This window comes from Hippoglossus hippoglossus, chromosome 9 (genome assembly GCF_009819705.1).
Source record: "Hippoglossus hippoglossus isolate fHipHip1 chromosome 9, fHipHip1.pri, whole genome shotgun sequence".
NCBI lineage: Eukaryota > Metazoa > Chordata > Actinopteri > Pleuronectiformes > Pleuronectidae > Hippoglossus > Hippoglossus hippoglossus.
Window position 1 is genome coordinate 18,570,375 of NC_047159.1, and position 23,623 is coordinate 18,593,997.

Sequence of the window (23,623 nt, forward strand, 5' to 3'; positions counted from 1 at the left end):
GTACAAAATAAATTATGTATTTTATTTTTAATGTGATCATTTGTTAGCCTGTTTTGTTGGTGTGTTTTCAGGTTCAACTTTAACCTAAAGTGGCTACAAAAAAAATCTAAAGCATGTAAGTGTGTAATTGTCATTGTTATTTGACTTTATTAGAGTAAAACCTCAGATTGCACTGGAGAAGATCATTTGGAAAAACTCTCCTCAATTTCCTGTGACTGAAATTAACGTTTTTGAGAATACGTGTTGATGAAACACAGTTTGTGTGATTAATGGGCCAGAGTTAAGAGTTTGGTCATGCTTTTATATTTTATTCCTCTGAACCTCAGATTAGATTTTTGTCCTCAGATGTTTCCAGACATGCTTCCTTTGTAAGTGACAGTTTTATTGTTTACAAAATGACTGTTTTGTTTTGCTTATGTTTAATAAAGTGTTGGTAACAGTGTTTCTGTTTTTATTACCTCCACCAAGGAGGTTCTCTTTTCACCATGAAACCTGGTGGAAGGGTGTGTTGTGGATCAGGGAAGAACCCATTACATTTTAGTGCAGATCTGAATCAAGGGACACGTCCAGGAATATCTTGTCTCTTTCTGTAACATTGAGAGATTGAGGGTGTTTTCAACCTTTTTTATTGTTGTCCCAGAGAAGAATTAATGGATCTGGACCAAAAATATTTTAAGGACTGATATCTTTGGCTTTGTGCTATTGGTGCAGCTTGATTGGATTTAAAAGGACTGCTGGGCCTTGGCTGAGGTGCCGTTGTGGTTGGGAATGTAGCTGCAGACATTTTAAAAGCTGTGATGCCATGATGAAACTGAAATACAGCCTTGAAAAAAAAAAACTAAGATTAGAAAAAGGCGAGGAACGTCTAAAATAAGAGAATGTTTGCTACGTGCACATTATGTTCAACTTGGGGATCTGTAATTTTGACTCAAGAATGTGAGATTTGAGATATCCACTGGAGACGTCAGCTTTAGTCTGCCTTAACATTTCAAGCCCAGGATGTGCACAAACAACACGGTAACTCCTCCACAGTTTTCTGGTTGACAACATCACACCTAAACACAGGGACCACAGAGGTTATTAGAATCTGGAAATGACGAGAGCCCCCCTTTGTCCTTCACTGGCTACTGTACAAGATTGTTTAAATATTTCAACAGCAGTTCACCAGATATATACAGAGCACTTTGTTCTAAACAAGACCGGATGTATCGACTGTACAAATCTTGGAGACTCTGATTTTTTCCAGTGAAGTTTAAACAAAAAGTCAAACTTCAACTTTGTTTATATTTCTAACAAGCGATGACATACTGCCCTCATGTGAACATTGATTCATCACTTATGCATGTTCACTTTTCTTCTTTTATCTACCCATTCCATCTTCATATGGCCACATTCAGACCATGCCTAAAACTAAAAATCCACTAAAATGTAATTAAATATCACTTCAATGGCTGAAACACAAACCCATTCATGTAGGAACGGCTCAAATTACCGAAGATCAAACATCAAAGATGAAAAAACAACAGCTTCAAAAGCAAGTGTGACCCTGTGGCTCCTGAAACATGAGCCCTGACGGAGCCTTGCTCGAGGGTCAGATTCCCTGCTCTTTTGTCAGTGAGGTGCTAAATAATTCGAGAAAATACTATCCTGTCACTTTCGCTGTTCCCAGCTGGAAGACACACGGACCAGTGGACCACTCACTAGAACTCTCTCTCATGGGGCGCCAGATGCAGTCTCTCTGAGTTTTAGGGAACACCAACCTTTGGTAACCGCAGATAAAGGATTATCTCGGTCACCCGTGTCGTTTCCATTTGTATTTTTACTACACAACCTTTTGAACTTCTTGCTGTGAGTGTTTTGACCCTTTTCGCTGTGTCCCACTGACGAGGGCCTCTCCATCGATGTGAATGCTGAAGAGGATCCAGAATAGGTAACACTGCACCTTAAGGCTGTCGTTAAACTTTGATGAGCATCTGCCTGAAATTCTCGACAGTCGCAGTAGTTATCTTTAGAGACGGAGGATCCCGTGAGGACCATGTGGAATCATGCCTGTCCATCTCTTCGGAGGAGCAGATAATACAGGAATAGAAGAATGGTAAGCGCTCAGGCCTTTAAATATTTTCTTTTTTCTTTATAAAGTTGCTTATAAGTTGTTAATGTCTTTATAAATGTACCAATTGATACACCCATAGTCAGTATGTCTACTAGGGTGATACCTGATTACCAATAGTCACTTTCTAGTAACTCAGTAATAAATATTTAAGTTAACCGTCACAGCTAGTGAGTCATTTGCAATTATAAATGTTAATAAATCTGTAGTTATACATGTAAATAAGTTGCTAATAAATGTATTTTGGTCCAGATGCCCTGCACCTCTCTTCATAGGTATAACAGCCCAAGTGTAATGTCACATGTCTGATCTATAAAGCATCAATAAATTATTGATTAACCAGTACTAAAGCTATTAATTACTAACTTATAAACCCCTTACAGAGGGGGCTTGATTTAATTAGTAGCCCCATTTTAGTTCAAGTATATAAGATTTCAGATTATTGGTCAGTTGATGTGGTTAACGTGGTCGTCTCTCCTCCGTTACTCCGTGCAGTGATGTCATGCTTTGGTGCAGATGTGGCGTCCTACTGGTTCTGTGCATCTGTCCACTAACGTGCCTCACGATGTCCTCCTGTCCGCCGGGCTGCTGCTGTCCTGGCCCGGGATTTCTGGTTCTGTGCGAGTCCCTGAATCTCAGGTCCCTTCCTCGCCCGGTCCCTCTCAGCACCTCGGCTCTGTCTGTGGCCAGGAACCAGCTCTGTAATGTGGACCACCTGCTCCGGCCCCTCTCCAGCCTCCAGGAGCTCAGCCTCAGTCACAACCTGCTGGCCCGCTTTCCTCGTGGCCTGCCTCCCAGCCTGGAGTCCCTGCTGCTGCAGGAGAACCGCATCACTTACATCACGGCAGGTGGCCTGAGGCAGCTGGGGAACCTCACTCATCTGGACCTGGAGGACAACCGCATCCGAGCCATCCAGCCCGGGGCCCTCCAGGCTCTCAGCAAGCTGCAGGTCCTGACGCTGAAGGGGAACAACCTCAGCAGCCTTCCCAGGAACCTCCCCCCATCACTCACCCACCTGGACCTCTCAGCTAACTGCATCTCGACCCTGGACCTGCCCTCGCTGTCCCCCCTGGTAAACCTGCAGGTCCTGAAGATCAACAGCAACTGCCTGCGCTCAGTCCCGGACCGCGCCTTCGAAAGGCTGCCACTTCTCAGGTCTGTAGACCTCACAAACAACCTGTGGGTGTGCGAGTGTGACATCTTGTATCTCTACCGCTGGCTGCTGAACGGGAGGCTGAAGATGGCGACAGACTTGGTGTGCACCGAGCCCGTCCATCTCGCTCACCTTCTGCTCCTGAACCTCTCCGTCATGGCTCTCTGTCCTCGTGTCCTGACGCCAAACGAGAGGACGCCACAGTCACACCTCAGCTCTGCGACAGTGAAGCCGACAGAGCGAAGCTTGTTTGAAAACATGAAGGATATGGGAGACTGGCCAATATCAAAATTAACCACTGTTGCTGTGTTTTCCAAAGATGTTCCAGAGACTCGTGTGTTACTTGAACACTTCACTTTACAGACGCTCACCTATGAGGAGTGTTTAATTCTAAATAAAACACAGTCTGTGAGCCCATCAAACTTAAAGACTGTTACTTATCCTCCTGATGAGGAACAGAAATGTCCAAACATCACAGGTCGATACCCTCAGAGTAACACGACCTCTGCTGGAGAGACACAGTCGTTACTCCCTACGAACAGAGACGCACCCTGGCTCACTCCAGCCCCACGACAGTTCACACAACAAAGCTCTGCGGCGGTCATCTCTCTGCTCACTGTGCTGTGTGTATTAGTAACTCTCCTAGTGCTGACGGTGCTACTTGTGTTGAGACTGGTGCTTCGGCGCCAAACGAGGGTGGCCCCGCTTGATGCAGGGTCCGCTGGATGACATCGGCACAGACTCACTGGAAATGTTTGTATTCGTTTAATGCACAATAAGAACAGTCTCATACAATATTCTGTATCATGGTTTTGTAAGTGTACTTCAGTTCTTGACTTGAACCATCCATGAGGGAGCAGAGGTTTTACACAGTCAAGCCAAAATAAAGACAAAATGCCAAAAAATACACAAAGGAAAAAAGGCCCCTGACCTTCAGTTTCTGTTTATGATGCATCTTCTATCTTAATTTGTAGAAAAACACAACAAATTAGGAAACAGTATTCCCCAATATTGTGATTATATGATGAAATGAATTCATTAAACACTGTTAACACCTGGAACTTGAACATCCAGGCTTGAGTTCAAGAGACTAACAATCCCACAGCCGTGAAGGTTTATACAGGCTTTAAAACTCCCAGAAATCCCAGAGGGGAGCAAGACCTGATGTAGTATATTGGCAGCTCATCTTCCATACAGCACTTCTCTGCTGCAAGACACCGGCTGGTGCTGAAATATCGATGGGATACTGCCATACGGGACAGTTAATAACAGCACTTTAACCGCTGGCCTTCACACGAGTCTCCTCCTTGTCCTGTTGTTTTAGTCTGTAGTCAGACAGAGCTGCTCTTATGGCATCTTCTGCAAGCACTGAAAGAAAAGGAAGGACAACATTTTAGAAACATTATGAGGAGGAACTTCAGAAAAAACGTGTTGGGAGTGTGCAGTTAAAACAAAATCTACTACTGTGGTTACTTTTGATCAGAAAAACTATTTCTATTTTTGACATTATACATTTTCAGAGAAATTTATTATGAATATCAAAAATGTGTAGCTTTAATTAACTGTACAGCAAAAGCTGTGCCTTGAACTTACTAGAGCAGTGGAGCTTGACTGGAGGAAGGCAGAGTTCTTTGGCAATGTCTGTGTTCTTGATCTTCAGAGCGTCATCGATCTGCAGGGTGAGAGCAGAATGAACAGATCAACAAACTAACCAAAACACAAGATACATTTAAATCATCTACTTTTTAAATTACCTCCACCAAAGAGGTTATGATTTTAATGCCATTTATCTGTAGATAGCAGGTCTACAAAAAAAAAAAAAAACTACCAGACTGATTTTTTTTAAACTTGGAAGGGTGGGACATGGACCAAGAAAGAACCAATTAACATTTGGACTGGCCCCCTCTGATTAAGGGGCTGATCCAGCAATTTTTTTTTACATGTTCACTGATTTCAGAGGGAATAATTAATGCATCTGTGTAAAAAAAGGGAATATTTGGGAGACTGATATCTGATATCTATGAGTGTGTCCTATTTGGTGCAGCTTGAATGTAAGGGGACTGCTGGGCTTTGGCAGGGGTAGAGTACCAATTCTGTGTTTTTCCAACTTACCGACTTCCCCTTCACCCATTCTGTTGCAATAGAACTGGAGGCAATTGCTGATCCACAGCCAAATGTCTTGAATTTTGCGTCCACTATCTTGCCATTTTCATCCACCTGGATCTGCACACAACACGTAACAACAGGTCTTTTTCACAGCAGACATTTTGAGCGGTCACATGTGTAAATAATAAAATGGCTGATCAGTGTGCAGCTGTCATGCTGGTTCACCGTTACATTGTCTTTTACTGGGACTTTTAAACTGAACAGAGTCAGTGTCGATGTTAAGTGACACCTGTGGTTTTCCTACTATGACATGTCAACATGTCCGCTGTGAGAAAAGACAATAAAAAGGAGTTGTAAGTCATGGCGGCTGTAGCCGGGTCTCGACCTCCACCTTCTTTACCTGAAGTTTCATTACATCACCACAGGCTGGTGCACCCACCAACCCGGTCCCCACGCTCTTTGAGTTTTTGTCCAGAGAGCCCACGTTTCTTGGGTTTTCATAGTGATCCACCACCTTCGGGATAAACGCACAAAACAACGTGTCACTGCTGCTGTTTGGGGAAACCAGTTAAAAATCAATAAGTGGCTCGGGTAACGTTAGCAGCACCAGACGACACGTGTAACATCGGCGAACTGTCGCTAGGCTGGTTTCTATTACAACTTACACAACGTCATTTACCTTTTTGTGATAAGAACAACCGGGATTTAGCGACGGAACCAACAACCTGCGGCTGAACAACAACAGAGAGGTCGCAGAGTTTCGTAGAGACACGGCCGCCATGTTTACTTCCTTCTTCTTCTTCTTCTTCTTCTTCTTCTAAAGAAATTCCTGCAGGCAATACTCTATAAAGCACAATGCTGCCCTCTACCGTTTACAATGCGTCACTTCAGTTCATATTCTAGAGTACATTCCAATATGATGTAAAAATCTTATTTCAGCAGAATCAGTATAATAATAATTATTAAAGGCAGCAGGGAATTTAAAGGATGAAACTCCGAGATCATAAAGGTCCTTAAATAGTTGTTGCCTTTCGACTCTCCAACAAACACCATGCACACTTCCACACTAAATATCCCCTGTCCTCCTCTTTCCTCTCCTTTGGCCTCTCTCTGCTTGAAAAGCCATTGATTATACTGAAGACCTAATTTTGCTGTTTTAAAGTTAGCATCAGGGCGTTCTATTGTCCTTGGCTCCATGCAGACTTTTGAATAGTACTTGGCTGAGACTGATGACGTTTCACAAGTCAACAAGCACAGAAGTACGCAGATTGAGAAAGGCCTCTGGTCTTTAAATCCATGTTTAGTTTTCCATAAATGAAAGGAAGTCAGTTTTTCTGAATTAACAAGATAATGAAGTCCTTAATTAAAAAAAAAGACAGCAGATTTTTTTTTAGAGAAAACTATCTCGTTGAATCAGAAAAAAAGAGTGGATTTTTTTCTAAAGACAATGCAATACGCTTCTGTATAATACTGCTACTACTACTGCTACTACTACTACTACTACTACTACTACTACTAATACTAACTACTAGTTTTCCAGTTGCTCAAGCCTCCTGGTGAAGGTGATTCTTTGCATTATAAATATTTCATAAATTATATCCTGTATGAATTATTTAACCAATTTGTTTTAACTCTTTTAATCTTGTTAGCTCTTTCATTCTGTTATTATTATTATTATTATTATTATTATTATTATTTACAATTCTTTGTAACCGTACTTTCAGATTTTAAAGTTTTTTTGTCCCTGTTAAGCACCTAGAATATTTTGTATGAAATAAATAATCAAGTAGAAATAAAGTTGCCGTTGGCGGGACTCGTGGATTTCCGTGGCGGGCTCGGGCTCCGCCTCCCTCGGCTCCGCTCCGCCTGTTACCAGGCAGACTGACTCTTTTCCAACATGGCAGCGCCGAGCAACGCAGAGCAAACGCAGTTGCAGGACATGGAGGAGGAAGAAGCTGCAGGGATGGAGCGGAGAGAGATGGAGTCGGACGAAGAGGAGGACGACGAGGAGCAGGAGGAGGAGGAGGAAGAAGGTATGGGAGAAGACGATTCAGACGACGAAGAGGACGACTCCTCCGAGGACGAGAAGGAGAACGAAGCCGAGATCCAGCGTCTTGAGGAGCAGGTGACTAGCCAACAACCGAGCCGTGCTAACTTCACTACCGTGCTAACGGGACCGAAGGGGCGGGAAACAGCAGCTTTAACCCGCTGAGCTGCTCGTGTATGTTAGCTGCTTCCACCCTGAACAAGTACACGAGCGCGTATGATGCGACGCCATTCATTTAGCGGTCGTGGTTAGCATGTGATGCTAACGTGTTGTCTGGTGACACATGGGTCTTTTCTGTTGTGTTAAATATGTAGGATTACAACCTTCTTATTCTATATCTATATATATATATATATATATATATATATATATATATATATATATATATATATATACTATATTATATAGTCTGTGCTTCTACAACAACAAATTCAAAGCTAGTCTATATTTACTGCAGCATGACTGATTACACACAGCTTCCACTTTATTAGGTACACATAGCTTAAACTAATAATGATAATACTGCTACAGATCGTCCAATCGTTTAGTTAGTAAGTATAGTTGAAACTTCCAGAGAAGTGTTGACTAAACTTCATTCATGTTTTAGTAGATCTTTGTGTTGCTGCTGTTGCAAAGTAACACTGGATCATAAACTACCGCCTCCAAAGGGACCATAATGAAACCGTATCAGCTAAAAGGAGCCTTAGATTTAGAGCTGCAACTAACTTACTTTCATCGTTGATCAATATTTCAGTTATGTTGACAAATATTTTTTTTTTTAAATACCCCAAATTATTGATTACCTCAAAAAGGACAGCTCCTCTAAATTCAGAAGTAGGGACGAGGGGTTGTTTGGCACATTTTTTGAAGAGTCACTTCAACATTTCAATCAAAATATTCATCAATCAGATGTTTTCAGCTCCAGTGTAGTTAATACCCTGGTTGTGGTATTAAATATCATTAGTTTTAGCTCTGACTACCCACTAAACCTGCAGCTGAGTGTATATACATCTGTGGTACCCAGGGTGGGTGATATGTCTAGATTCTGTCTCATATTTCATGTTGTTTGTATCTTGGTTAGATTTCTTGCTGCAATTATAATATCAAAACTGTTGTGATCAATTTCTGAGAAATCATTGCTGCTTATATGGTTGAGGATATTTCCTCTGGAGTGTTAATACATTTCTAAGTAAATTCAGCAGAGAATGGGTTAATTGGGATGATATTATTATGCCTCACCCACCGTCTTTGTGTCTTTTCAGCTGTCAATCAACGCTTTCGACTACAACTGCCATGTGGATCTCATCAAACTGCTGAGGCAGGAGGGAGAACTGATCCGACTGCGAAAGGCAAGGCAGAAGATGAGTGAACTCTTCCCTCTCACGGAAGGTTGGTGTTTGTCTAAAATGCTCTGAGGGACCAGAAAAAAAATCAATTGACAGCAGCCCTGCATTATTTGTGCAACCCGAAATCTCATTTTGTTTAATTCTGCAGAGATCTGGCTGGATTGGCTCAAGGATGAGATCCGTCTGACTGAGACTGAGGAGGAGTCGAACCGGGAAACGGTGTATGAACTTTTCGAGAGAGCAATAAAAGACTATATCTGTGAGTGCATTGTAGCATTGTTAACACACGCTTAACATTTGTCAACACAGGCTTAACATTTGTCAACACAGGCTTAACATTTGTTTACACTCTTTGTTTTTATACCCAGGTCCAGATATCTGGCTTGAATATGCTCAGTATTCAATTGGTGGCATGGGCTCACCTGGGGGGATAGACAAGGTGAGATCCATCTTTGAGAGAGCGGTGACGGCTGTGGGGCTTCACATGAACAAGGGACAGACGGTGTGGGAGGCGTACAGAGAGTTTGAGAACGCCATTCTGTCCACAGTCCAGGTGAGTGTTTCCATCACAATAAGAGATCTTATTAGGCGTCACAAATAGACTCTGTTTTTATTGCTGTGTAAGTGTGAATGCCATAGAAAATTTAATTTTTCCAAAATGGTATTAGATAATTAGACACTTAGAACTCTTTTACACCTAAATTTAGCAGGTAAACGCAGGTTTTTTTAAACCTATTACAAGACGGCGGTTGACTCTCTTCCCATTGCCGGAAGAGGAGTTTGCCTTTCTGTTTCTGTAAAAATACTTACAATGTGGAAGTCATTGGATCTTAAACTAATAGGTCTTTGCTACATTTTCACACATCTGTTTTCCCCTCAGCCTCCCCCTGGCAGGACTCCCAGCCACGAGGAGCAGGAGCTGCTCAACACTCAGCTCGAGCGAATCCATACACTGTTTCGCCGTCAGCTGGCCGTCCCCTTAATGGGTAAGCATGGTGCCACTTCCGTGTAGACGCGCTGCTGTAAAATGGGCAGGATTTCTGTTGTGAGGGCTGCATGTCAAGGCCCATCTGAAAAACTTTATTACTACATTTAAAAAAAAAGCTGCCTGGTGTGATGAATATTATCTATCGTTGTGACGTGGCCTTTGAAATGCAGATTTAGAAAGAGAGCACTCGAGATTCGGAAGTGGACAAAGGTTCACCAGAATGTCTTGTGGTGTTCTGCTTTTTTTATTATGGCCCAGTTGAATGGAATTTAACACATTTGCAAATCTTAATGTTACCCCTCTACATTTTGTAAATACTGTATGTGGTGTGCATCTTCACTGATAATGGACATGATTGTGCTCCATTGCTTTGTAGACATGGAAGCCACCTATGCAGAGTATGGCGAGTGGTCTGAACACGGGGTTCCTGAGACGGCCATGCATCAGTACAAAAAGGCTACGCAGCAGATGGATAAGCGCAGATCTTTGGAAGAGTCACTGGTAATGGACTTATTGTTTGCTACAGTTGTTCTCCTAAAAGCCTTTTATGTCTGTCGTTTTATTTCATTCTCTTACATCTGTGTGCTGTTATTCTGCTGCAGCTGGTAGCAGAGCCCCCGAAGATGACAGAGTATCAGACCTACATCGACTTTGAACTAAAGGATGGCGACCCAGCTCGCGTCCAGATAACGTTTGAGCGGACTCTGGCAGAGAACTGCCTGGTACCAGACATCTGGGCAAAATACACCTTGTATCTTGTGAGTATTGGTCAGTGTTTGGCCCTGTGCTGTCTGTGATATTAGCTGTGCAGAGTTTGGACTTGTTTCACACTCCATCACTCCTACTTCAACGTGTTTTTATTTATCCACTTATTTATTTATTTTTTGCATTAGTCATATTTCAGTGTTACTGTGTTTCCTCTGTGTTTTTTTTACTGCATGTAAATTGGGCAGACAAGCATATACATGAATGTGTTAGAAGGAAATGTAGTTGTTACATCTTCAATAGTAAATATTTCAGCTTCTTTAGGATCATTTAAACCATTTAGTCATATGTCTTCTCTGTGACTCTTCAGGATCGTCAGCTGAAGATCAAGGACTTGGTTCTTCCTATTCATGAACGTGCTGTCAGGAACTGCCCCTGGACCATGGGTCTGTGGAAGAGCTACCTGCTCGCTCTGGAGAGGCATGGAGCAGAGCATCAGATTGTCTCAGGTCACCAGATAGCTGTGTTTTTCATTTATTGCTGTTGATACGTATCTGTGATAAACATACTGAAATTGACCCATATGTTTTATTTCACTGGGGTGTGTAAGATGTTGTTTTGTCCCTATCTTGAATATGTTTTTAAACACTAGCCCACTATGGAGAAATCTTAGGGGAAATCCCAGACCCTTACAGTGGTACATTTGATCTTGTTTCATCGCAGAGTCCAGTGCATGTCTGAAAACAGCTTTATTAACATAATGTTCATTTTTGTTCCACACAGATGTTTTTGAGAAGGCGCTGAATGCCGGTTTCATTCAAGCTACAGATTATGTGGAAATTTGGCAGGCGTACCTGGACTACCTGCGGAGACGTGTGGATTTCAGTAAAGGTGAGAGCAGTTGTGTGTCAGAAACGGGAACAAAAAGAACAAATTCATTATTTTCCCCTGCTGCTGGTGTTACTTGTTTTTTTTTATGTTTCAGAATCAAGTAAAGAGTTAGAGGAGTTACGAGGAGCCTTCTCTCGATCTCTAGACTACATAAAACAAGATGTGGAAGAAAGTAAGCAGATCTCACTGCCATTTTTTTTTTTGCGGTGTACTCGTTTGAGTTTCATATAGTGATTCATTGTTCTTTGTGCCGTGGCTCTGTAGGATTTGGTGAAAGCGGAGATCCGTCTTGTATCGTTATGCAGATCTGGGCGAGGATAGAGGTAAGAACTGTTCCTATGACGTCCATTTCCAAGAGTTTGATTTCTGTTTGGTTGTGTGTATTTGTGTTTGGAAAGAAAAAGTTAGTAAAAGCTCAGAGATTTATAACTACTCTGAGAAATAATTTCCCCAAAATGTAACAGTTTTAGTGGATTATACTATTAATGATATTTATAATGTGATTTAAAGTTATTTTAAGACAAAACCCCTATCACTTGTACGTGTAATAAAACAGTTTGCATTAAAACTTTCTTTGTGTCCACCAGGCCCTCCACTGCAAGAACATGCAAAAAGCCAGAGAACTGTGGGACAGCATCATGACAAAAGGAAACGCTAAATATGCCAATATGTGGCTGGAGTACTATAACCTTGAAAGGTTTGTCAGTCTTTGCCTGAAAGGAGAAAAGTTTATTTGAAATTAAGTACTGAAAGCTCAATTAACCAAAATGATTTGACTCTGTAGGTCTTATGGTGACCCTGCTCACTGTCGGAAAGCTCTTCACAGAGCAGTTCAATGCACCACTGACTACCCAGAGCATGTGTGTGAAGTCCTGCTCACCTTCGAGCGAGTGGAGGGTGAGTCACAACATTAAAACCAAAGTTAACATGAAGATAAATGAGATTTTCCTGAATTACATTGTGCCTGTATTCTGTGTCAGGTTCTCTGGAGGGCTGGGACGTGGCAGTGCAGAAGACAGAGACCCGGCTGAACAGGATCAATGAGCAACGAGCAAAGGTAAGAGCATGTATCAGCAGTGTACAGTGCAGGAGTATCAATTAGCTGCTTTTGGCTAATGTTACCACGTTGTGTCTGTTAGGCGGCTGAGAAAGAAGCCAACTTTGCTCGCCAAGAGGATGACAAAGTGGATCAGCGGCGGAAATCAAAGTCTGATAAGAAGTCTCAGAAGAAGGTCCAGAGCAGAACTCGATTTGGAGAGAAGAGGAAAGCAGATAACAATAATTATCAGGACAAGTGGAATGAAGACTCTGGTAAGATTGATTTAATTATGAACTTTTTATTTTTAAGCCAAACTAAATTATAGACCTTAATCTATTTCTCTGTGACACAACAAGCTCCTAAAAGGCACAGAGGCAACGGAGAGCAAAGCAGAGAGGAGTACATGGAGACCGAGACAGGACTCTTTGGGAGAAATGCTCCCCCCGGGTATAAGCCGGCTAAAAAAGGCCAGCAGGGAGGCATGGCTGCTGCTCAGAAGCCAAACGATGACAAGCCAGAGCTCCGAAACGATAACAGCAGCGTGTTCATCAGCAACATGGCGTACACCCTGGAGGAGCCGGAGTCGAAGCTCAGGACGCTGTTTGAGACGTGCGGTCCCATCAAAGAGGTTCGCCCTGTCTTCGGCACCAAAGGAAACTTCAAAGGTTACTGCTACGTACAGTTTGAGTCCCCGGTGTCAGTCCCTGAAGCCTTGAAGCTGGACAGACGGGAGGTGGAGGGCAGGCCCATGTTTGTGTCACCTTGTGTGGATAAAAACAAAAACCCTGACTTTAAGGTAAATATGAACCCAATGTGATTCATCAAAAGGCTTTTTGGGGTTTAATCCATCTATTATATGCCACTTATTCTAAATCACATTGACTTGATCTCATTTGGATTTATTGTGACATATTGGTGGGTGTTATTGAAAAATGTGTAATCAATTAATTTAAGCCACAAGGTTTCCATCATACTTTGTCCGGACTGAGACTGAAACATGGATTAAGTTGAATCTATTTGGTTTAAAAAGTGTCTTAAATAAGGGAACCACACATAAACACTGATGACATCTTCACATTCATGTCCCTGTAGGTGTTTAAATACAACACAACCATGGAGAGACACAAAATCTTCATCTCCGGGCTGCCGTTCTCATGCACCAAGGAGCAACTGGAGGAACTCTGCAAAGGCCACGGCACCATCAGAGAGGTCCGATTGGTCACGTATCGCTCAGGAAAACCCAAGGTGACGTTTTTAAAGTGTGCTCTTGATTGAGCTAATAGTTACCATTTAGGAGTCCACACATGCGGAGGAAAGTGGAGCTGTACTGTGCTGCTAATATTGTTAACCATCTCTTGCTGTGCATCTCTGCAGGGTCTGGCATATGTTGAGTTTGCAGATGAAACCCAGGCGTCTCAGGCTGTTCTGAAATTAGACGACACTGAAGTGGAGGGCAACAAAATCTGTGTTGCTATAAGTAACCCTCCTCGGAGAAGCATGGCCGACAAACCTGGTTCCAGTCGACTTATGGCAGACATAATGCCTCGCCAGGCTTTTGGAGCGTAAGTTTATTTCTCTGCTTTTCTGCAAGTCTGCCTTTTTCTAATTTGTAACTGCACTAATACAGAGCTGGCTTTTCTTTCTTCAGGAGAGGAAGAGGCCGCACCCAGCTGTCACTGCTCCCTCGCTCCCTGCACCGACAAAGTGGGCCAAGCAAAGTGGAGAACGGGTCCCCAGCCGAGCCGGTGCCAGAACCTGGCAGTGCTTCAGCAAACGCAGCCGCGGAGACGAAACCTTTGTCGAATTCAGACTTTGCCAGGATGCTTCTCAATAAGTGAGAAGACGAGCGGGAGAATCACACTGAAAAACCTTCTTGTGTCCTTACAAATTAGTTTCTGTGATTCTTCTGTAATTGGTGTCCTTATTTCCCTTTGATCCCAGTTCTGTTCCCATTGCCGCTACTGCGAGACGGCCTGAATCGCCACACTCTCACCCTCCATCTTAAATCCCGTGACAGATCGTTTTTGATGGGTGTGTTTGAAGATGGCTGGCAGGCAATTTTATAAAAACAAGTGTATCATATTTGTGTGTAAATATAATGTAAGTTGTATGTTGCCAGGTGTCTTTCTTTTGTTGTAACGTGAAGGGGATTTGACCGAAGCAGAGTATTTTTTTAAATATTCAGAACAGACAAACTTGTGAATGTTGTTTAAGAAAAAAAAAAAAAAGATAAAGAAAAAAAGGGTACATGCAAAAGTGTAATATAGTTGGTGTGTGTGAGTGTAAATAAGTTGAGTGTGCAACAGTGACGATGAGTCGTATTCTCCAGATGTGTTTATGGAACCTAGGACTTTAGTGGTGTAGCTTATTTTGACCTCTGAAGACACAGATAACAAGGTTAGCAGAGATTTCTGACTATATATTAAGACTAAATCACATTTTTCTCATATTACCATCTGAGTTATGATGCAATGGAGCCCTGCTAGAGGGTCCAGCAAATTATTATGTTAGTTTGCTTTGTCTGAGGCCAGGTGATTACACCAGGAATCGCTCTGCTCATGCTTGATAACAAGTTAAGAGTATATCTAGATATAATTTCTGTTCTAATACTTTCATCTGTGAAAATGTGGCCTGTGTTCAGGATAAAAAACATGTATCACCACATTACCTGTATCAGTCCGCTGTGAAATGAAAGCGATTCAGAGGGAAACAAACCATCTTCTGTCCAGCTTTATGAAAGAGTGTACACATAAGCAGAGTGTTGTTGATGCTGCAGGAATCTGTTTAATCCCAGACTGATGTGGCTGTGCTTTCATTTGTGTCCACTGGTTTGAATCTTCAGCCTCACCCAGAAGTGAAGCAGCTGCAACCATTAGTGGAATCGACAGAAAAATATTTGGCAACGTCTCAAATGTGAGATTTCTTAGTTTTTCCCTTGTCTTACATTATCGTGGAATTAATGTATTCAGGACTGAGTGTTTCAGTTTTCCTAAGTTCTACAGAACAAACATTTTGAGATTAATCTGCAACAGTTCAATGATATAAGAGAAATCATGAGTTAGTGGTAAGTACATGTGGACAGTAGTAGTGCAGTTTAATGAATGTGGTTCGGACCTGGTATTCTTCATGTGTTCAGTAGAGTGGATTTTCACCCTCTGAATGAACTTGGTTGTTAAATGAGCCACAGTTTTTCCAACAGCTCCAACAGCAGCTTCACTTCCTATCTCCTTGAGGCTGAAGAGAATCTATGCAGTTTTTATCATTTCCGTTTTCCCGTCTTAGGGTTCAACCATTTGTCTTCTCCACGTTGCTTGTTTGGATAATACTAACAGTGTACTTTATGGTCAGTATGCTCATCTCAAAAAGGTCACTGTAGTTTGTAATAAATAGAAATCTACGTTTTAAAAACAGACGGAATACAAGCTATATGTATTGCTTTCACCAAAGTGGCCTGATATTAAAAAATAAAATAAAAATCGAAATATGTTCATCTCCAAGTCACTATCCGCCTTCACAAAGGTGGTTTATGTGCATTGTTGTGTTGTATAATTTCTATCGTCTGTTTTAAATTTGGTATAAAAGGTGAAAACAGTAAATAGCTTTTTTTCTGCTTGTTTTGTTCTTTAGCCGTTTTTACTGTATTATTTCTTGGGTCCTGTAAAAAAAAAAAGTCATGTTTTTTCTCTGGTCTAAAACTTGTTTTAATAAAGTCATGTAAATCATCTTTTATCCCAGTATGGCACTCACAGCATTTTTCATTAATAAACTTTATAACCCGAAGACAATGAAAGTTATACAAGTTACAATTTTAAGTTTAGAATAAAATAAGTTATCAAATAGTTGAAAGTGCTTTACAGTGTCATGACACGTCATGATGCCGAAGATGGTGAAGTGAATGTTCACACACTGGACACGTCAGCAGTGAAAATAACTTAAGCATCTCACAAAGCTGTTTCCTCCTCACATCACCAGCAGTCAAACCTGAAACTGGATTCTAATGGGAATCAAAATACCTTAAACTCCTTAAAATAAAACTAAGAAATGGGTTTGTACGAAAACAAACCTAAACCAAAAACAATCTTAAACATTTCAATTAATCATCCTGCAGCAGTTTCAGTGAATTCAGCAGGAAAGAACTCAAACTGAGGACATGGATTTGATTGTTTTTACAGAAGTTTTAACTTATTTCTAAATGCTTTTCATGGTTCATCCTTTTCTCCCCCAGCTCCAGCTCAGTTGTGTATTGGGATGGTCTGTTTGCAGTCGGAACAGTCCTGTTCATGTCTGGACCCCGGCAGCCCCACAGCGTGCTCCGTCGTAGAAATCAGTAAAGTGTCCAATGTTATCTCTGTACATTTGGCTATGAAGCGAATGAAAGGCCGCACATCCCCCTCGTTGGCTGTGTCCAGAGCGGCATAATATTCAGCCCTTTGTTCTTTGCGAATTGTGATCGGTGGGTATCGTGCTTGCATCAGGACAAGGTTCATGAGCAGGCGCGATGTGCGTCCATTGCCGTCGATGAACGGGTGCACGTACACCAGTTTGTAGTGGGCGAGAGCTGCACACTCCACAGGGTGCAGCTGCAGGGCCTCGTCAGAGTTGAGCCACTGAACCAGCTCCTGCATGTGTCTCTGCAGGTCCTGAGGGTGCGGCGGGATGTGGTGGCCCACAAACACCTGGCTGGTGCGCAGCCTCCCTCCCTCCACAGGGTCCACATAGCCGAGCACTCGCCGGTGGATATCCAGGATGTCGCTGACGGTGATGGCGCCTGATCTGGACAAAAGTGTTGTGTTCATGTACTTCATGGCCGCATCTACACCAATGGCCTCGTTTTGCTCCTGCAGGCTTTTCCCAGGGACGGCGTAACGCGTCTCAAGGATGTGACGGATTTCAGAGAGAGTGAGCGTGCTGCCTTCGATGGCCACCGTGTGGTAGATGTGGTGATAGTAGGTTTCCTCCATCACTCGACGGAGCGCAGAGTTGCCTTTAGGAATGGACATAAGCCTGCGCACTTTGCTGTCAATGATGCTAAAGTAACGCTGGTCAATCTCTTCCACCAGGGGTAGAGTTCGGTCTCGGCTGACTAGGGCCCGCTCGTTACACGGTGAGATGGCCAAGGCCTTGGTGTAGAGATGGTCTGCCTGGACGACATCTTTCTCCTCCTCCAGAATAGTCCCCAGCTCCGTCAGGGCCTCCACAAAGTCAGGGTTCATACTCAGAGCGTGCACCAGCAGCTTGTGAGCCTTCTCCCTCTTCCCCAGTTTCCTCATCTCCAGAGCCTGCTGCAGCGCCGCTTTAGACTCCAGCAGCATCTCTGTAAACCGAGGGTGATACACAAGGTCAACTCCAACACAAGTGAAACAGGATGAAACTATTAACATCATCATATATTCCCCCTATTAGAAAACAAAAATAGATAAACACATACAATACATTTTTTTACAAATGGTCCATTTCAGTCGAATTCTTTCCTAAGTTCACACTCAAGACATCTACCCTTGATCTGTGCGTTCATTAGTTCACCATCTATCCTCTGATAACTGAATTAGAATCTTTATAAAAATCAACAAAATGATTTAGAAATATATGTATTTAAGTTAAACAACTTGTAGAAGCTGTAACTCAAAAGGTCAAACAAAAACAGGAGGAAGGAAAAAGTGAACAGAAATTTCAAGTAAACATAGAAGACAGATATTTTACTATTAGAGCCTGGCTGATAAAACTGATTTTAGAAAGTAAATAAACCATTATTCTTTATTTACGTCAGGTACCTGTGAGTGTTGATAACTCACTGTTAGCATAAGGCTAACTGACATATGGCACAGTGTAGTGTGTCTGTGGTGGGTCAGTCCACTGGTGGGTCCTCGGCTGTACCTTTGCTGGGCTTGGACCGGTGAGGCAGCACATCCAGGGCGGTGAAGGGGACGGTGAGGCTGGTGGACTGCACCGCTGGAGGCGGAGGAGGTCTCCCCCACAGCTGGCACCGCAGCTGGGCGATGCCCCTCATGGCGGCGCAGCACTGGTCCTCGACTCCCACCAGAGGCAGCAGCAGGGCCACCAGAGAGCCCAGCAGGACGCACAGCAGCGGGGCCCAGCCTCCGAGGACTCGGCCGCTGGTGTAGCGCCACACCGACACAGCAGCCATGATGACGCCGGGTTAGAGCCTCCATTCTCTGGCGACACGGGTCCCCATGTATGTCCACCCCAGCTAGGAGAGGCGGACGGCGGCTGTCGGGGAGGAGAGCCCGGCCGACATGAGACAGCGAGGAAACACCGGTTAGGTTAGCTTAGCTGTTAGCTACTTAGCTCTGAAGTGAAACTACAGAATTAACGAAGGATTCGATCATTCACAAAACGCTTGTCCTCAGTGTCACTACAGTCCGTGTACACATCATCTACTTCCTGAGACATGTCAACATTCTCCAATATCATTGGTCAGGGTTTCATTAAAGGACCGTTTCTATTGGCTGAGACGCAGCAATACGACTAATGATTCGTAGCCGTCTCTGATTGGCTGAACAGTGGGATATTTCGCCCCGAGTTTAGTCTTTCAGGCAACTCTGACCTCAACACAGTACAACACATCAGTAGAGAACACCCGACAAAATATGTCTAATTTTTAAGTTTATTAATTAGACATATCTTTGATTCAGATTTATGCATCTTAAAGTAATAAATACATTAGTATATATGATGAATTTTCTCATTCTAATGCAGTTTTAAAACTTCTTTAATAAACTTTTTTTTTCACTTTTTATCCACAGAATTTTAAATTTCTGTCACTGACTGAACTGAGCAATTCAGCTTAATAGTGAGTTTTATATCCTTGTTTTTGTAGAACTGAACAGAATGTGGCTCGGCGCTCGTGCAAATAACACGAAATTGCATCAATTCAAATTTGATCAACGTTATTATTTGGAAGTGCATATACACAAAAAATAAAGACATAAAATAAAGAAACGAAAGAAATTCTAAGTTATGTATCATCAGTCCATAACAATTTCTCATACATAATAGTAAGGGTCTTCTTTTTATATGAATGTATTTCTTGATTTGAACAAAATTAACCTAAAATTAGTTTTGCGTCTGTCCATCAACTAAACAGTTGTATTGAAGAATATAACATCTTTATCCAACACATATCTCTCTTAACTTTCTTTTTCCTGAATATGAATTGTTTGTCCAATTGTACTCATAATTATATGATATAATTCTGAACATCCATCCAAAACATTCTGGCATTCATACGGTTTTACAATAAATTAAATATTGGTCCTATCAACTGCAGCACAGAGTGTAAAGGTCACTCACTCTGAGTCTATATCAGCGACGTCACATCAAATAAGAAGCTGTCTCTGTTTCCATCTCTGGATTTTCTTGTTTAATTTTAATTTCTCAGGTTGGATAAAGGCACAGGTTGTCTCAGGGTTGTCTCTATATTGCATTGTAGGTCTTCAAACCCCCCCTAGAGTGACCTTTTTCAAAGTACAATTAAAGTTAATTGCTCAGTATCTTTTGATGATGCAGATGTTGGCTCCTGCACCTTTGCACCACTTGCTCTTCGTCTGTAATTTGAATGCAGAGCAGACAGAAGAGGGCAGCCTTGCTCTGTTATGCAAATATCACAGTCATATTGCAGTATAATCCTGTGAAGACAGCAGCAACACTATTGGCCTCAAAAAGATTGATCTGAATACCGTGCAGTTTTTCAAAGCAATAAAAATGAACATTAAGATTAATAGCTTACTGCTCAGCTTCTACCTTGTTTTTATAACAATTTGTAATCTTCCACTTCTTTTTACACTTGTCCTTCGTGCCCTTGGTATTCAGTTTTGTCAGCCTTTATGTATATTTCAAAAGCCTTTACAATTGAGTTTGCATCATCTAGTGAAAGTGCCTGTACAGAAATGACCAGCAGCTGTGAACATGGTTGTGTGGTGATGAGGACTGATTCTTGGCTGTGAGCCAAAGCCAACACTATTACACATTCTCAGCTCAGACTCAACCACAGACAGTGCAGGGGAAGTCTTCAATGAACAACCGTGTGGATGTTCGTGCGTGCAGTTAGAGATTCAGCAGGTTTGAATCCGTCTATGTGTTGTACCCTGTGCTCACAATGAGACCTGGAGCTGCACATTAACATCATTTACCAGCAGAGAGTCCCTCAGCGCCTCTCCACACTCCCTCAGACATTTCACCTTGGAAGATAATGGAGCAGCCTCTTCGAGTGCGCTTGAGACACATTATTTCTTTCTTCCTATTATCCAGGCGCTCTTTTACACACTTTTTATAGCAAAGATGAGGCTGTAGCAAGTTATAGTGGCCAAGAGCATGTTCACATTGATTCCTCATTCTCAGAAAGACAGAAAGAAAGAAAGAAAAAAGTCTTGGGGGAATATTTAATCAACATGCTGCCAATGATTAACAGTGATGGGTGGAAAGACGTCTGCTGCCTGTAGAACACAGGCTCTGCAACGTGTGTGACCTTGTGCTGTGTGAACCAAGATACTTTATTATAGCTCTTTGCCTTGGAAGCAGCTTTGCCTCCATAGTGAATGAAACCAGGCCTGGACCTGTTGCATTGAGAATAAAGAAAAGGATAAAGCCTCTGTACATTTGTATGGAAATACAATACAGCTATAGAGATTTTTTATTTTATTTATTCCTTCCCAGTAAAAATGAATGTTAGATGATAGTTGTAAGATCTCCTACATCCTTTAAGATGCCCTGTCATGGCTCAACACACATACTACCAAACATGCTGACTAGTTTTTCATATAGCAGATAAATGTTCACTTTTATAATATTACATGGCCTCAAACTCTTGTCACAGATCCTCACAGAAACAGTTTCTTAGATGTGGTCTCTGTTGAGCTTACTAATATTTTTTGGTGTACTGTATTTATCTCAGCATTAGCCCCTGGTGCCAAATTAGAAGCATTGTGCTGAGAATGATTAGTGAATATTAATAGTACTGATACGAATAATACATTTCTTTTCTTCACACAGTCTGGCGACAGCCATGGCTGCAAGTATTATGTTTTCAGGTTGTCCATTCATGTCTGTACATTTGCACTTTGGTCCCTCCATCACTCTCACATCCCTCTCTCCATCACTCCCTCCATCACTCTCACATCCCTCTCTCCATCACTCTCACATCACTCTCACATCACTCTCACATCACTCCCTCCATCACTCTCACATCACTCCCTCCATCACTCTCACCTCACTCCCTCCATCACTCTCACCTCACTCCCTCCATCACTCTCACCTCACTCCCTCCATCACTCTCACATCACTCCCTCCATCACTCTCACCTCACTCCCTCCATCACTCTCACATCACTCCCTCCATCACTCTCACATCACTCCCTCCATCACTCTCACATCACTCTCACATCACTCTCACATCACTCTCACATCACTCTCACATCACTCCCTCCATCACTCTCACATCACTCTCACATCACTCTCACATCACTCCCTCCATCACTCTCACATCACTCTCACATCACTCCCTCCATCACTCCCACCATCACTCCCACATCATGGCCTCAAACTCAAAACAGCTTCTTAGATGAGGTCTCTGCTGAGTCTACTAATATTTCTGACTTTGTTTGTTGCTAAGTTTTGCTCCTCTCTTGGATTCTGTTGTCTGGCTCTGGTCCAGCTGCTGACACCAAAAATAAGCATGAAAGCTGTGACATGTCGGCCATTTCTCCACATGAGCCTCCACAACGAGCATGTGCAGATTCTGCTTTCATTGAAAGGCAATGACGGATATGGTAGAATGAACGACTGATCAGGGAGAAATGATGGCATGAAATGAATGGCCCTCTGGTCATATTGTGGACTAATTCTATGCCCATCTGGCATATGCTCACTAAAACCCCCTCAGCTGTGGTAACACATAAAACTACACGAGTCTGCAGTTAGAATTATTGATGAGCACTAATTCTAATTGGTGTTGATGCAATTGACAACCTCATGTCACATAGGGATTATTATCAGGATTGAGCCGTTTTTAGAAAAGTTAAAGCCTCTGCTATCATATTGTGAAACATGAATAATACTGTAAGCCTCTTCATTAACATGTGTGGGAGTATTGTCACTGAATAGTCTGTGACTTTTGTAAAGTAATAGAATGCTACGTGCATCAGTGTGATCCTCGCACCAGCCGACATGTTAACTTGAAGCACACTCCAAAGATGACCTGTCGCACGCGATTAAAATAACACCCTGTCTTTTCACTGCTTGCTGGCACTGTGCTTCTAGAGGTAGAAAATCCATCTGCCCACCTGGAAAAAGAGCGACCTGTCAGGGCAGGAAATAAATCCCCCTGGCACAGGCCTCCTCCCCGAGCAGCTCTCCTCTCTGCTGCCTCTGTGGAGCCGTCAGTCTGCTCGCCTTTCTGTCTGAGAAGAGGCTTTGTTCTGGGTGACAGAGCTGGGTGTCAGCGATAGAGGACCTCATTAGACAGTCAGAGAGAGGGATGGTGGCTCTCTTTCCACTTTCGGAGTATGGATGGCTCAGAGAGCAGGGATCAGGGGGACTGTGAAATGGATGACAGAGTGAGGGAGAACTGCACTGGGAGCAACAACTGTCCTCAACTGTCAGCATCCAGAACACCTCTAAATGGAGGGCTTGCTGCAAAAACGCGAGATCCACACACAGACTGACAAATGCTTTTACGAGACGATTCGAGGGGTTGGGATGTCTTGTTTTCTCTGGCGACAAGAGCAGAGGACAGAGGATCGTGGCTGGTTGCCCTCAGCCTGTCCAGAGGCTCTTCCATGAAAACACTTTACAGTGCGCTTTACAGTAAAATGAAGCTGTACGTTTTCCGCCCTCACTCTTTTTCACTGCTCCTCTGTGAACTCTGCTGCAGCCATTACTGTTACTCATCTGGTGTTTCTTAAATAAGAGGTCCCACCACTGACGTACGACATGAATGTGCATGAATGAATTTCAATGTCACAGAGGACATAAAAATGTGAAACATTTATCCAAGAGAATAATGGATGATGGAGTTTAGTGAACGATTGTGCATTAAATAGGCCTTTTGCCCCTGACCTCTTTTCTTTAGAGAGACTAAACATGATTTATTCACTTCATGCAATTATCTGTCTTCTCTTCTTTTCTCTTTCTTTGCTTTAAACAGTAATTTGACATAGAAACACTCTTTATGAATATAATAGTAATTTGTGTTTGTGTATGAGGACAATACAATACAATTTGC

General features: G+C 42.5%; 3 protein-coding genes across 3 annotated transcripts; 1 reads left to right on the plus strand and 2 right to left on the minus strand.

The window, feature by feature from the left end:
* Positions 1-4,005: 4,005 nt before the first annotated feature.
* On the minus strand, positions 4,006-6,220 carry iscu (iron-sulfur cluster assembly enzyme). The gene is made up of 5 exons (XM_034594911.1): positions 6,049-6,220; positions 5,770-5,883; positions 5,376-5,486; positions 4,857-4,935; positions 4,006-4,631 (listed from the first exon to the last, which is right to left on the minus strand). Exons 1-5 carry the CDS (start codon positions 6,148-6,150, stop codon positions 4,540-4,542), a joined length of 498 nt encoding a protein of 165 aa, XP_034450802.1. The 5' UTR covers positions 6,151-6,220; the 3' UTR covers positions 4,006-4,539.
* Positions 6,221-7,192: 972 nt separating this feature from the next.
* On the plus strand, positions 7,193-16,430 carry sart3 (spliceosome associated factor 3, U4/U6 recycling protein). Its single transcript, XM_034595911.1, has 19 exons — positions 7,193-7,494; positions 8,679-8,805; positions 8,911-9,021; positions 9,131-9,315; positions 9,643-9,748; positions 10,127-10,251; positions 10,353-10,508; positions 10,826-10,964; positions 11,239-11,346; positions 11,441-11,518; positions 11,611-11,669; positions 11,934-12,043; positions 12,131-12,243; positions 12,327-12,403; positions 12,486-12,657; positions 12,742-13,181; positions 13,478-13,630; positions 13,760-13,947; positions 14,034-16,430. Exons 1-19 carry the CDS (start codon positions 7,267-7,269, stop codon positions 14,221-14,223), a joined length of 2,865 nt encoding a protein of 954 aa, XP_034451802.1. The 5' UTR covers positions 7,193-7,266; the 3' UTR covers positions 14,224-16,430.
* Positions 16,062-18,806, minus strand: ficd (FIC domain protein adenylyltransferase). The gene is made up of 2 exons (XM_034595912.1): positions 18,260-18,806; positions 16,062-17,699 (listed from the first exon to the last, which is right to left on the minus strand). The coding sequence occupies exons 1-2, from the start codon at positions 18,528-18,530 to the stop codon at positions 16,618-16,620; spliced, it is 1,353 nt and encodes a 450-aa protein (XP_034451803.1). The 5' UTR covers positions 18,531-18,806; the 3' UTR covers positions 16,062-16,617.
* Between the last annotated feature and the right edge of the window lie 4,817 nt (positions 18,807-23,623).

What these genes read in the sequence shown, in the direction of transcription:
- iscu (XM_034594911.1), bottom strand. Translation starts at nt 6,150, where the DNA reads ATGGCGGCCGTGTCTCTACGAAACTCTGCGACCTCTCTGTTGTTGTTC. An exon ending in GTGATGTAATGAAACTTCAG is followed by an intron (nt 5,487 to 5,769) that starts GTAAAGAAGGTG and finishes TGTTGTGTGCAG; the next exon opens with ATCCAGGTGGATGAAAATGG. An exon ending in AGTCAAGCTCCACTGCTCTA is followed by an intron (nt 4,632 to 4,856) that starts GTAAGTTCAAGG and finishes CTTTTCTTTCAG; the next exon opens with TGCTTGCAGAAGATGCCATA.
- sart3 (XM_034595911.1), top strand. Translation starts at nt 7,267, where the DNA reads ATGGCAGCGCCGAGCAACGCAGAGCAAACGCAGTTGCAGGACATGGAG. An exon ending in ACTCTTCCCTCTCACGGAAG is followed by an intron (nt 8,806 to 8,910) that starts GTTGGTGTTTGT and finishes TTAATTCTGCAG; the next exon opens with AGATCTGGCTGGATTGGCTC. An exon ending in CAAAATACACCTTGTATCTT is followed by an intron (nt 10,509 to 10,825) that starts GTGAGTATTGGT and finishes GTGACTCTTCAG; the next exon opens with GATCGTCAGCTGAAGATCAA.
- ficd (XM_034595912.1), bottom strand. Translation starts at nt 18,530, where the DNA reads ATGGCTGCTGTGTCGGTGTGGCGCTACACCAGCGGCCGAGTCCTCGGA. An exon ending in CCGGTCCAAGCCCAGCAAAG is followed by an intron (nt 17,700 to 18,259) that starts GTACAGCCGAGG and finishes CTCGGTTTACAG; the next exon opens with AGATGCTGCTGGAGTCTAAA.